Source organism: Diceros bicornis, chromosome 24 (assembly GCF_020826845.1).
Source record: "Diceros bicornis minor isolate mBicDic1 chromosome 24, mDicBic1.mat.cur, whole genome shotgun sequence".
Classification (NCBI taxonomy): domain Eukaryota; kingdom Metazoa; phylum Chordata; class Mammalia; order Perissodactyla; family Rhinocerotidae; genus Diceros; species Diceros bicornis.
This window is the reverse complement of record NC_080763.1, coordinates 1,606,461-1,620,773: the sequence shown is the minus strand read 5'-3', so window position 1 is coordinate 1,620,773 and position 14,313 is coordinate 1,606,461. Positions and strand designations below refer to the sequence as shown.

The following is a 14,313-nucleotide window of genomic DNA, read 5'->3' as shown; positions in this document are numbered from 1 at the left end:
CAAATCCAGGCTCCACCCTTTACCAACCATAAGACCTGGGCAACTTTCTGAACACCCAAGCCTTTGCTGTCCACCTGCAGACCGTGGAGGTGGACATTAAGAGGACCTGCTGCACAGAGTGACTGTGCCAACTCCATGAGGTAGAAGAGATGGAAAGCTGGGTGGGCCCTGGCTCATCTGTGCAGGGAGAGGCTCACTGTGTACAGCCCGGTCCCTGGTGGCCCAACCGGCTGCTCAGGAGGCTCAACAGCCTCAGGACTTATTAGACATCTGATGTGTGTTTCACTACAAGGGAGACAGACAAGGCCTGTGGTTGTAGCTGCCACAGGGGGATGTGCATCAGAATGTGGAGTGGGACCAGAGAGGGGATCAGGGTATTGGAAGATGCCCCCTTGGGATGAGCCGAGTTGAGCCACCGTCTGGAGCTTGGAGTTAGCCAGGACGGGCTGGGTCAAAAGCCCCTCTCCCTTCCCTGCCAGTATTGGGTCCTGGGTCATCCTGTGCTGGGTGTCCTCGGGGGACAGAGAAGAAAAGCCAGGGACTGTCACAAGGCTCAGGCCACATCCTGAGCTTTCTGAGCTCCAGCTCTAAACTGTGACTCCTGTGTGGGACTTTGGGGGCTGTGGACACAGACCTGGGGTGTGGCAGGGCTGGGTGACACTCCCCCTGTTCTCCAGGACCTCTTCCGGAAGGTGGTGCCCTCTCCGTGCCTGGGCTCCACCTGGGGCAAGAGGAGCAAGCCCGAAATGAACACCAGACACCTACCGTCCAGGCCACCATCGACCACGTCAGAAGGGTGGCCAGCTTCGTCATCACCCCCTGCCTCAGGGACCCGAGCATGACAGCCCAGGACAGGGTGAGGGTGGTGGAGTGCTGGATCCAGGTGGCCCAGGTGTGCTGTGGGAGGCCCAGTGGAGTCCCTCTCTGAAGCCTTGGGAACTGCCTCTCCACCTTTATCAGCTCCCAGGATTGCAGTGTGTGGTCTAAGCCCTTGCACAGTCCCTAGGCCCTTCCTGCTAGGGGCCCGCTGACTTTGACTCCAGGTCCCAGTGAGAGGATGCTCACTTCCTACCTGGCTCCTTCCCTGGGTTGAGCTAAAATCCTGTTCCCTGTGAGTGTTACTCTTTGGGTCCTAAATGTGCCCTTCTGGGACTCCCTGAGCATCTGTCTCATCCAGGAGGGGAGATTTAAATAGAAGGGGACTGAAGCTAGAGCAAGTGGGGCTACAGTGCCCCACCTCACAGCTCATTCTCTTCCCTTCCCCAGGAGTGCGAGAACCTGAAGAACTTCTCCTCGCCCTGCACTGTCATCTCTGCTCTGCAGAAAACCTCCACAAGCCACCTGAAGAACACACGGGGGAAGTTTCCCGGTGGGTAGGCCTCTCTCCATAGGAGGACCAGGGTGGATGGGGGATCTCCTGTATGTCTGCCATTGGCCCCTCAGTCAGCTGGGAACTCCTGGGAGGTAGCAAATGCTGGGGACCGGGCCTGGGCCTCGGCAGGGGGTCTCTAAACCTCCCGGGGTCCTTAGTGCACCAGTTCTGCTTCAGGACTCGGTTTCCCTAAGTGTCAGGTACTAAGTTGAGCCAAATTGGGCATTATCAGGTGTTTATAGCAACAAAACTCTATGCCCATTTGAAACTCAAAGCAGTCAAAACAGAGCTGCTCAGTAGATCTGGGGAGTGGAGACCCCAGTGACCAACAGGAGAGCCCCCTCCCAGTACCATGAGACCTTAGCGCTCAGAGGAGCCCAGTGAGAACACTTCTCCAGGCCATTTGAATCTCGGGTTTGCAAAGAAAAGGGATTTGCATTTAGACCCCTCACATTATTCCTAAATTTATCCCTCGTTCTTTCCCCTCCCCTGAGAGAGAGCCCTGAAAATCTTCAGGAACTCAATAGTCAAGACAAGTCCTTGAGCAGAGAACTGATGATCAAGGTAGAGTGGAGGCTGGGGGTCTGGAAAGAGAGGAGGGGTGCGGAGGAGGGGCAATAGGCAGGCTGTGGTTTTGATAGTTTCTCACTTGAACTTTCTCTGAAACATTCCCGTTTATTTCATCCAGGTTAACAAGCAGAGGGATCTGTTCTGCCCATGAGCAGGTGGGGTGCCGTTTGTGGGCAGGAGGCCCTGGTCATGAGACACAATGGTGTTGGCTGGGCTGTTCCAGGAGGAGTTGCCGAGCTGGCGCCATCAACAGGTCTCTGGCTTCCATGTATGTCCATCCTGCAGGATGTAGCTTCTTCCATGCTGTTGGGTGATTGGTGTGGGTTTAGCCCTCAGCCTAAAACTATCCTCAGGAAGCCAGGACCCCGCTGCTCCTTCTATCTTCACCACATCTCCAAGGGGCTGCAGCCTGCCTGCCCCAGGGATGCGCATGGCAGAGGATTCCCATGGCCCAGGTGGACAAACAGGCTGCTCATCCTTAGGTGGCAGATGTGTGTGCATTCTGGGACTCCCCCCTGGACCCCTAGAGCAGTCACTTGAGTGAACCACAGGAGTCTAACCTGAGTGCCTGGTTGGCAATGACATATGCCCCCGGTGGCTTATGAGAAGCGTCTAGGCAACTGATGGATTCTTAGTGGATCCTGCTGAAAGGAAGTTAGGAGTCTCATGTAAACAGGGAATCAAAATGTCCTGTCATCCCCTTCCCTGTTGATCAGAGGTGGCACCTTGGGGGTCCAGTTCCTGAGTGGATAAAGAAAGAGTTCAGGGGCCTGCCCAGTGGCGCAAGTGGTTAATTGCGCGCACTCCGCTGCAGCGGCTGAGGGTTCACCGGTTCGGGTCCCATGCGCGCACCGACGCACCGTTTGTCGACCTATGATGTGGCAGCGTCCCATATAAAGTGGAGGAAGATGGGCATGGATTTTAGCCCAGGGCCAGTCTTCCTCAGCAAAAAAAGAGGAGGATTGGCAGATGTTAGCACAAGGCTGATCTCCTCACAAAAAAAAAAAAAAAGGATTCAGTGCAAGGGAATGTCCTGAGGCGTTCCTTGGGGAGGAGAAGGCTTTGGCTTGGCCTCTGGCCCAGCCTGGGTGCCAGACACTCCACGGGACTGGGGCAGGCAGGAGCCACTCTACCAGACTCCCAAGACACCACATCCTCTCCATCCATGACTCGGCCCAGGACCAAGCTTTGAGAGGCCAGGGGACAGGACTGTTTTCAGTGGTGGGGCTGGGGGTTAGGCGAGGATGTTGGAACAGGGCCTCTGGCTGAGAGGGGCAAGCGGCCTCTCCTCTGTGGGCCCCTGAGCAACTCTCTGCCCATGTTTGGGCCTTTGTCTCCTATTGAGGGAAATGGAGGGATGGTGATTGTGTGGTGCAGGCCTCACAGGGTGGTGTTGAGATAAGAGGGAGGAAAGAAATGTGGGAGCTTTCTGCCTGCTCCACCTGGAGGGGTGAGGGCCAGAACAAGGATGACAGTCTTGTGACACTGAGTCCTCATGAGAACCTGTGTGGTAGCTGGAGTTCTCACACTTTCCAGATGAGGAAACAGGCTCAAGGAGGCCAGGCCACGAGCCCAAGCTCACACCCAGAATGAAAGTTGGAGCTGGGCTTGTTCTGGAATCACAAGACCTTGGAGGATGGAATGACATTGGTACCAGTTGACTCAAGTCAGATGTCCAGTGTCGGAGGCCAGTGGTGCTGGAGAGAAATGGGGTGAGGGGAGTATCGCCTCGCTGACACTGTCCTCGACCCTGACAGGAGGGGCCCTTCACGTTTGCCCCCCCAGAGAGCAACCCCCAGAGAGTGCAGGAGAAGCAGCAGCAGCAGCAGGTGAGTGTGCCTGTGGGGGAGGGGCTCTGCGCTCCCAGCTGGAGGCCTCAAATCAAGAGAGGAGGGTCCTTTCTCTTGGTGCCACAGTGCCCAAATCCCCTAGTAGAAGTGACCAAGAGGAGGGCCTGGAAGAGCTGGTGCAGGATGGGTTGTTTTGGGGAGGGCCAGGGAAGGCACACCCTGTGATTTGCCAGAAGCCGGCCCTGGGAGGTGAGGAGGAGGACTGTGGTGTTCTTGGGGTGTGAAGGGAGTAGGAATTGACGGGAGGCTGCTGAGGGTCCTAGGCTGCTCCTCATGGGAACCCTGTGGTGGGCCAGGAGGCTGAGGGTGGGGACTTTTCAGGAGAGGGTCTACATGGGGTCTACTTGAGAGCAAGGGCTCATCCCACCTGCACCCCGATGTCACAGGGTGTCTTCCCCTATCTTGGCAATCTGCTCAGTGACCTGCTGATGCTGCACCTGGCGATGGGTGACTATCTCGAGGTGGGTGAACCTGAGGACTAGGCAGGAAGGACCAGGATTCTGAGCCTTGGGATGTGGGAGCCCCCAAACTGAGCTCTGAGTTCTCAGCACTTGGCACATCTACTCTCATGAGAGCCTCGCAGCTGCTCCTGGGAGCTGGGGCATCAGGCCCATCTTAGGGATGAGTGTAAAGAGGCTCTGCCAGAGACACCCGTTCCAGTTCCCCAGGCTGGGGAAGCTCAGAGCTGCCTGATGGCACAGCTGCGTGAGGTTTTATCTGAGCTGGACTCAGCCTCTAACTCCTATGCTGCCCATGGAGGGACAGAGAAGTCGGGCGCCCCCAACTCAGGCAGCACATAAGTTGCTGAGCAGTCCCCTCTGCCTGAGGCCTCAGCCTCCAAGTCTGTCATCAGAGTTGTGCTGCCAGGTACCTCAGTCTCACTCCCATGTCCTCCTAATCTGGAGCCCAGAGCCCGGCCTAGGTACAAGTCCTGTTTTCTCTGCATGCCTGGCCCCCTCTGGGGACCTGGCAATAGTGCAACACGAGAAGGGGTGGGCATAGAGGGTAGTCAGGCTAGGGGGCTTTGTCTGATGGACTCTGGCTGTCTACCTTCCAGGGGAATGAGATCAACCTTGAGAAGAGGACTGAGGAGCAGCTGTGGCACTCCCTGCAGGGGAGGAGAAGGAGGTGGAAATCAGAGACCTTCTGGGCAGAACAGTGCCTGGCTTCACCTCCTGTATCTTACATTGTGTGGAAGAGTTTGATAACAGAGCAGTGGGAGACCCATCCAATTGGCGGGTGGGTTGAGGGGAGGATGGCATCAAGGATATCTTCCTGGAGGAGGGGCTGATTATTCCCATTCTGAGAACTGGTAGATCCTGGATGGAACTGGAGGGAAGGATGGTTTCCAGGACTGGTCCCCTGCCCCACTCCTCACCTCCAACAAGGCCCCTGCAGCATCCCCCACCCAGGCCCTGTGTGCATCCTCTCCTTCCCTCTGGTCCCAGGAATACCGAGTCATGAGGAAGATCCTGCTGCTCCAGGAGGCTGCCAAGAATTACAACCTAGAACCCGAGGGAGCGATTTGCGGCCTGGTTCCAAGACATGGAGTTGCTCAACGAGAATGAGAAGTGAGGCTGGGCAGGAGTTGGGTGAGGGCAGGGGTGGACTCTCCCTGTTGGCCAGTCCAGAGAGCCTGTCTCCATGGTCCCCCACTCATCCCCCGGCCTTATTACATGGCGACATCTGGGACACCCAGACTCCAGCTGCTGGGCAGGCAGTGGGGCGACACCTGAGGTGTGGTTCCTGGTAGGCTCACAGATGCCTCTCTGTCCTGTAGCTACAACCTGTCCTGCCAGCCAGAACCCTAGACCTAGTTGGCCTGCAAAATACGCAAGGCCAAGAAGAACCGGCCATCATCAAGGTCTGGGGTGAGTGAGTGTCTGGGCCGGGGTGACTGACTCCTGGGGGTTCAGTAAGGCTTCGGGCTAAGCGTGGCCTTGGGGAGTTGGATAGCTGGCACTGGGATCCCAGCTCCACTATTGACCAGTCCTGCGACTGGGGTGACTCTCTTCAGCTTCCTGAGACTCCGTTTCCCCCTCTGTGAAATAGGTGATACTAAATGATCGCTCACGTGGCAGGGACGAATGGGGTACTGGTGGCTGACAGCACTGAGCACAGGGTCTGAAGCACCCAGTGCAGTGGGGACAGGGTGGGGGGCCATGATTCAGAGGGAGGCCGCAGAAGATAACCCGACTCTTCTACTCAGCCCCCAGGCCCCAACGCCGAACCCCGTACCAGTGGCTGATCACAGCCCCATCCTCAGCAGCAGGGACACAGTTGGGATGCTTGCGATGCACCAGGCCAGCTCCTCCCACTTGATGGGAAGGGGAGCATTGTAAGCTGATTCCTGGGGTCCCCTGAAGCCCAAGAGAGAAGGGACGACCCCATCCCAGCTCCCTGACATCTCTACCTCAGCACCTACTCACCCATTGGGGAGGGCCAGTGGTTATTTGTTGTAAATAATAAATGACATATTTGAATATTATATTAAAGTCCTGTTCCCTTTATAGCTTGGGAGTTGTGGTGTGGTTCTGTCGCTTTCTGTAGGCATGTGAGTGAGACACAGAATCTCACATTTCTCCTTGAATCAAGAACTCTTCTGGGTCATCAGCTTATTTTATGTGGGAGAAGGGAGAAGGGCCAGCCCCTTTTTTGGCTAGTGACATCACTCCCAATTCCCCCTAACTCCCAGGACAAGTTCATTTCAGTATCATTCAGCTGCTCCAGGGGCAGACACGGCCCCCCGCCCGTTCTCTTGGGATTTAAAGGTTGATGGTACTTTCAAAGGCAAAGCAACAACCACTGAAATGTGGGTGTCTTGAAAACAGCACTACCCAGGACCAGGTCGTGCCATAGGCAGGGGGTGCCTTTCTACATTCTGGAGGAAGAGGGAATGTTTTCTGCTTCTCTTGTTGAGGTTTCTTTTGACCAAATTTTAGGAACTTGTAGTTTTCTAGTTCAATCTCTGGAATTGCATCAGCTCTAAGCTGGGAAAACAATGTAAAAAGATCAAAACATGCACTTGGAGAGGACAAGGCCCGAAAAGGTGATTTGCAAATGGACTAAAGGCAGACAGGACTTTCCCTCCTGAGACCCCTCTAGTGCCTCCGTGTTCACTACTGACCTAGAATTGAATCCTGCTGGGATCCTTGTCCAGGACTCTGAATTCTGTTTCCTGCTTGTTTTGTATCCAATGGGAAAGATTTGTGATGCAGCTTTAAGGCTACCACTGGGCCTCATTCCATAAACACGACCGCTTTCTGTGAACCAGGATTTCCAGCACACCTGCCTTCCGTATGCCATTCACTTTAGGGCAGAAATTCCCTAGAAGGCTCCTCCCTGGCTTGGCCTGATGGATCCCGGGTGAGCTCTACTATGCCAGGATAAGGGACCATAATCCTGACCAGTGAGTGACCCCACACTGTCCCTTGCTGTCCAAGGTGATATTTGAGGCCGTGTCATTCTGAGGTCCACGGTCTTGGACAGTCCTCCAGTTTACACACTCAGTGTTGATGTTGCCAACTTGTCCAAATGGGGCAATTGGGCCCGAGCCATTAAAGTGTGTCACTCCTGGGTGGTTGTGTTTTTTTCCCCAGTCTTGTGCTGTGGTTACATTACAACCACCCGATGGGGTGTGAACCTGTTTGGAGCTTTGAAAGATGAGGCATGACAAGGGTGTGGGGTGGTCCAGCAGGAAATGCCACAGAACTGATGATCCATGGTCATGTATGAACACAGCCTTACCAATTAAAATACTGAAATGCTTCCCATCTGGTGGTGAATAGATACTGCTCTGAGCTCACACTGAGAACCCACCCCACGACAAGGGCTTTCAAAGGGTTACCAAGTGGCATTTTGAACCTCATCCCTTGGAAACACCATGTAAGACAAGGGCCAGATGAATCACTTGGCACTTGTGAGTTATCGCCTCCTGTCTGATGGCTGCAAGTGTCACCCAGACACACAGGCTGGACTCTGCCAGGGAAGCCTTCTTAGGACAGCTAGAAACTGAGGATGACTCCTGGTTCCCGGCATCCCAGGCCCTTCCTGACATGGCACAGCCACCCAGGAAAGTGGTTTGGTAATGGAAAGACTGGGAAGGCAATACTTCGCCTCCAAAGAGAAAGAGAAGTGCCAATAGCGAAAGCTTGATCCCTCAACTAGTCAATTAAATCTCAACAAGCAGTGAGTTCTTGTCAGATTACTGATGTCGAAATGGTCTCTTTTGATAATAGCATGATCCCCCAGCTGCCATGTCCATCTTCATGAATCAAATTTCCAACACATATGGATCTAAAAAACTGAGGGACATCTGGTATTTCCTTAGATGCAACTCTGAAGTAGCATGCAAGAAGGAACACAAAAATGGAGACCAAAAGTAAATATCTAATTTGAGAACATAGACATCGAAGTGCTTTTGAAATAATATTTTGGAATCTATTGGAATATTACACAAAAAGAATAATCCACTTTAAGTAGGTTTTACTGTGACTGTATGGGGCAAAACTGAATCATCCCGTGACGTTGATAACTCGCTGCTGACTTGAAAGTACAAATAAATAACATACATAGTAAAGGAAAATGAGAGAACAGCATGAAAAAGGAAGATCTTTCTCTCCTCACTTGAAACTCAACCTCTCACCTCAGAAAGAAATCACTGTGTATATTTTCTGTCACGCAGCAGAGTTTAATAAAAGAAACATATTGGTATATTTCAAAGTTTCAGGAGCTCAAAGCAAGGAAACATTAGGGACGCTGCCAAGAGACCTCACTGAGGTGCCTGCTCCATTTTGTCTGCTGTCAAGACGGCCTTCTTGGCCCCTCACTTTCTCTCCCTCGCTAGCAAGTCTGTCCGCCATCAGTGCTATCACCAGTCTCTCTCCTGTTCTCTTCACTGCCCTTTCCTCCTTCCTGATACCTTCCTCAGTCGCCAGAAATTGTTGGCAGTGGAACTGTGGAATGCCCAGATCAGCTCCTGGAATCATCTCTGCCAAATCTGAAGACCGGCAGGAGTGGGCATGGAACCTAGAGTGTAGACCACCTGCGAGCACACCTGGCAGGGATTCACCTGTATGACTAGGTGCAAGTGTTTCCAACGCTTTGGCAAGACTGAAAGGATTTACTAGTTGTCCTGCACTTCTGCAGGCCTTGAGTCCTTGTGGTCTCTTGGGCCAGCAGACCTGGTGGGGCTCATCCAAGGTGTCCTCCCAGAGACCCTTCATTGCCAGGATGGGATGGAATTCTAGTAACTGGCCTCTTGAATATGTCACTAGACATCCTCAAAGGGATGGAGATGTTTAAACCAGGCTTTGGTTTGGACTGGTTCCCACTGTTATGCTGCTTCCTCTGTGAAGACTTGGCTATCATCTTTCTTTTCCTCTTACCCTACAAAAATAAATCATGAAATTGGGTCAAATGATAAAGGAAGCCTGCCTTTTTAGGACAATTATCCTGGCTGTTTTGTACTTCCACCCTCCCTCGATCCCCTGGGGATAGATCTGACCTGTGTCCTGGGATGTCATCAGGCAGATTTGCATCAAGAACAGAAAGCTCAAGGTCAAAACTCAAGGCTACTCCAGATCATTTCTCCCCCTCCATCCTGTTAAAACCCCCTCCTTGTTTGAGTGTGTTTCTATTCTCTTCTTGTCCTTGTCACTCTCAACCTCATAAGTCCTGGCACTCCCTCTCAGGACAATCGGTCCCCAGTCCTTTACTAGTTCCCAAATCCTACCATTTCTGTGTTTTCTGACTACTCATTTGCTTAATCCATTGACCACTTGGTGTTCATAGAAGTTAAATCAATAGTGACATTATCAACCACCCCCTGTTAGCGACTTACTCCCGTATCCCAGATGTTCACATAATCCAAATGGTTACGTTCAAAAGTAAATAATTCAGAAAACATATTCACCCACCACAAATTCCTGATCTCTAATATTTTTATTCAAACACTCATACAGTAGATACCTGTGCCTCATGATCAGAAGTAATGCTAGATCACCGATCCTCACCTTAATTTCCTCCTACACCTATCAATCTTGGATTCCATGGACTATGATCTCAATAATTTCCTTGGAATAATAAAAAATTCATTACCACTCATTTATGTTGTAAACCTCCAAACCCAGAAGATCCCAATTATCTGCCATGCCGCAGCTACTGCTGGTGTTATAACAAGCTGAATAAAAAGCATGAAACATGATCTTTTGGTACCACTGTAAATATAAAACCATCTGCATCAACTGGGAAACATCCATAATGCCTGGAAATTTTGTTCTCTTTTTTTGTGTTGGCTCAATAACAAGAAGACAAATCAATTTAAAAAACGGGCAAGGGACCCGAGTAGACTTTTTCTAATGAAGACATACAAGTGGCCAACAGGTGTATGAAAAGGTGTTCAGCATCACTAATTATCAGGGAATGCAAATCAAAACCACAATGAGCTATCACTTCACACCTGTTAAGATGGCCACTATCAAAAAAACTAAAGATGGCAAATGTTGGTGAGGATGTGGAGAAAAGGAACCCTTGTGAGAATGTAAACCAGTACAGCCATTATGGAAAACAGTATGGAGGTTCCTCCAAAAATGAAAACTAACATATGATCCAGCAATCCCACTTCTGGTATATGCCCACAGGATTGAACTCAAGGTCTCAAAGAAATACCTGCACTCTAATGTTCATTGTAGCTAATTCACAATAGCTAAGATATGGAAGTAATCTAAGTGTCACTGATGGATGAATGGATAAAGAAATGGAATATTAGTCAACCTTGAAAAAAGAAGGAGATCCTACCACTTTTGACAACATTGATGGACCTAGAAGACATTATGCTAAGCGAAATAAGGCAGACAGAGAAAGGCAAATACTCACTTATATGTGGAATCTTAAATAGTCACACTCATACAAGCAGAGGTTAGAATGGTGGTTGCCAGGGGTTGAGGGGATGGAGAAATGGGGAGCTGATGGTCAAAGGATACAGAGTTTCAGTAATCAAGATAAATAAGTTCTGGAGATCTAGGATATGGCATAGTGCTTACAGCTAACAAGACTGTGTTGCATACATCACATTTGCTAATAGTGTAGATATTAAGAGTTCTTACCACACAATAATAGTAATAAAGGAGGTGAGAGAAAACTTTGGGAGGTGATGGATATGTTTGTGACCTTGATGATGGTGACAGTCTCAAGGGTGTATACTTATGTCCAAATTCATCAAGCTGTATATGGAAAAGTATGACACCATCGTTGATTCTTCTGCACCTTGAAATAGGCCGTGTCCTCATCACAAGAGAAAAAAATTTGTAACTATGTATGGGGATAGATGTTAACTGGACTTATTGTGGTGATCATTTCAACATTTATACAAACATTGAATCATTATGTTATACCGCTGAAACTAATTTAATGTTGTATGTTAACTTTACCTCAATAAAAAAAAAAACACACACACACACAACAGAAAAAACCATTTTAATATTGTAAATGAGTTCAGTGAATCCCTGAAACTGCCCCATTCCCATAGGGGAGTTACAGGAAGCAGAGAGGATGAAGTAAGATGGAAGAAAGTTGTACAAAACAGTATTCAAATTAAAATCATTTAAGTTGATATCAACTCCTTGTGGCAAAGTTCTGTGAGAACCGATCTTTCACATTTTTCCTGGAAAAGCATACCTTCAGATCCAACCCATAATAGTTTCCTCATTTGATCTAATAAGAAAATTTTAACTTAATAAATAAAACCAAAAGCATCCCTTATGTATGAATAAAGTTAGTGAACTTTACAGAGAAAAGAGCATATTTGCACAATCTCAATAAAGGTAACAGAAGAACAGAATGATGATGAAGTCTCATTCAAGCTTATCTTTGAAAGCCAGTAAAACCAGGTTATCTTTTCAAGAATGTGTGTAGAGCTGACAACCTTGGAAGATAGAAATAGTGGCCTCCTCTGGAGCAAAGGGCAGGCTTGCTTACTCCCCAGTATAATAAAAATAACACCCCTCCCCAGGCCAAAGGTCAGCAGACTTCCTGCCTGTTATTGAAGATTTGAGTTCCTTAAGCTCTGAGTTCTTGCAACCCTCTGCATGTTTCCTGGCCCACTGTGTATCATCCTGTAGGAAGTGGGATTTAGTGAACCAGTGCAAATGTTGATACTCTGGCCACTGCCATTGCTGTGTCATTAAGTCTTGTGTCTCTGACCCATGGGTCTCGTGTCTTTTGCCAGCATCTGTAAGACCATGGTAGCTAACTTATTCGTTTGCAGGTAAGGTAAAATATCAGACCATTCACAGTTCCTGACAAGCCCTTAAAGTAACTAGTAGTCTTAGGAACAGAGAGCTATCCAGAACAATATGCATGGATGGTCCTCATAGAAGACTTCATGCAACCAAAACTTTAATAAGTGTCTCTGACCTCTTTTATTTCTACCTCAATTAGAAGGAGAGGCACCAAGCTTTATAGACCTAGGGCTTATGCAAGCCACCTGGAGACCTAGTGACCAGAAACTTCCCATGGGGAGCAAAGACAGATGGGCATATTTCCAAAATGGACCCATATGCCTCCCGATCATCCAAAAGACAATACATTATCTTAATTTATGATGATTTGAATCATTAAAATCTTGTGATGGGCCAAAGATACACTTCTCAGAGGACTGGGGCACATGGCAGTTGTAAGAAGATTAACACATTTGGTGAATATCAAACTCTGAACTAACTTTAGTGTTCTAATCAATCAAAAGGTACAACAAATTTAATTAGGTAGATTAAATGATATTTAATGGTATGCCTGATTATTACTCTGCAATAATGAACAAGCAGCTCATGTAAATAACTACAATTGGCCTTTAAAATATGATAGGACTGTTTGAGATAAGCTGGAGAGAAGGAAAGGGAGAAATAGATAAAAGCTAGCTGCTCTGACACCACTCTCAAGACCCCTGGATCTACATGTAACCCAGGAGATCGAGGCAGATGGCTGTGTGCCTAGATCCTCCAGCACTGTGGTTCTCAGGGATGTCACAGGGCTGAAGCAGCTTCCTGAATCGTGTTTACACGTCCACGTGTACAATACCCTTGACCATGGGGATGAACCACCATTCAATCATCCCTTACACCCCTCTAATTAACAATTAGATTTCGGAATCATTGTACCATTAAATGATAATTTATTCCTCAAACCTGTAGGATGGCGAGCTAAAAGAAAATGAAATTTCAATGGCTTCTTTTCTTTGAAGGACCAAGATGTTCTTTCACACTTAGAATCCGGATTAGAGGATAAATCCATCAAGTCAATGGAACAACTTAAGAAATGGACAGAGGGATATTTCATTCATATATACACAGTTTGCACTGTGGCAAAAATAGAGTTATATTTAAAAAAATTAGAATCTTTTGAAATTTTACAGATATTACAGACTTTGTTCTGCTTATACTCCCTTTGGTTTACCAAATCAAACTCACTCTTTAATGGGCATTTCTAGCATTGAGTGTTAATAACAGCAGCTTTTTTATTTTATTTTATTTTTTTTTAGATTTTATTTATTTATTTTTTTCTCCTTAAAGCCCCAGTAGGTAGTTGTATGTCATAGCTGCACATCCTTCCAGTTGCTGTATGTGGCACGCAGCCTCAGCATGGCCGGAGAAGCGGTGCGTCGGTGCGCGCCCGGGATGCGAACCCGGGCCGCCAGCAGCGGAGCGCGCGCACTTAACCGCTAGGCCACAGGGCCGGCCCACAGCAGCTTTTTTAAATTCTTATTTTTCCAAGGTCAAAGACCAAGGGAAGAGGTCGTCAAGAGATCAAGTCTAATCTATCTACGGATGTGGCAGCCTTAACTATGGATGTTCAAGCCAGACATTGCCAGGAGAACCACATCTCTTCACCCATAGGTGAGTTTTTACTAGTAATCACAGAGACTTGAGAATATCAAAGGAAATTCTTTATTAAGAACCAAAGTTATGGATTCCTATCTTGGGTTCATTACTTTGAATTTTTGACCCAAATCATATACATTTATTGGACCATGTTCAAGTCTATGATCTTTAGAAGATGCAGCCTACAGCTGAAGAGAAACAGATACAACACCAAAATCTTACCCTCTCTGAAGCACAACTGAGAGCCCCTGGAGTAAGAAGTTTTCTAGACAAGCAAAAGTCATTCTTCTTCTGAACAAAGAGAGTAGAGGCTATTCAAACATTCAACTTTAAATTGTTAACATGACTTGTTAGATTGTGATGGAGCAAGCCTCATACCTTCGAAGTTTCATGATTTTTCTCCAGAATACTGAGATGGATGTCCTTAAAGTCCAGTTTCCCCATAAATGTCTATATTCAGTGATAAAATTAAATTCCCTATAAAATAATTCTCCGTGGCTTAGTGGTTAAGTGCTCCACTACTGGTGGCCCGGGTTCATATCTGGCACTAACACCCCGCTTCTCCGGCCATGGTGAGGCCACATCCCACATACAGCAACTAGAAGGATGTGCAATTATGACGTACAACTATTTACTGGGGCTTGGG

General features: G+C 48.5%; 1 protein-coding gene and 1 pseudogene across 6 annotated transcripts in view; one reads left to right on the top strand and one right to left on the bottom strand.

Moving 5' to 3' along the window:
• Nucleotides 1-5,356, top strand: part of LOC131420735 (ral guanine nucleotide dissociation stimulator-like) — a 132,665-nt gene extending 127,309 nt beyond the window's left edge. Inside the window, exons 4-8 of one of the 6 annotated variants that reach the window (XM_058566899.1) lie at nt 1,267-1,369; nt 1,869-1,936; nt 3,700-3,771; nt 4,179-4,253; nt 4,850-5,356. In XM_058566899.1, coding sequence (XP_058422882.1) covers nt 1,267-1,369; nt 1,869-1,936; nt 3,700-3,771; nt 4,179-4,253; nt 4,850-5,083 — 552 coding nt within the window. In that variant the 3' untranslated portion in view covers nt 5,084-5,356. Of the gene's footprint in view, nt 1-1,266; nt 1,370-1,609; nt 1,937-2,060; nt 2,425-3,478; nt 3,518-3,699; nt 3,772-4,178; nt 4,254-4,849 lie in introns of those variants that run through there. The other 5 variants (XM_058566902.1, XM_058566901.1, XM_058566900.1 and 2 more) reach the window with 5 other exon arrangements.
• A 2,048-nt stretch (nt 5,357-7,404) lies between these two features.
• Nucleotides 7,405-10,351, bottom strand: LOC131421306 (methyl-CpG-binding domain protein 3-like 1; annotated as a pseudogene).
• Nucleotides 10,352-14,313: the final 3,962 nt, after the last annotated feature.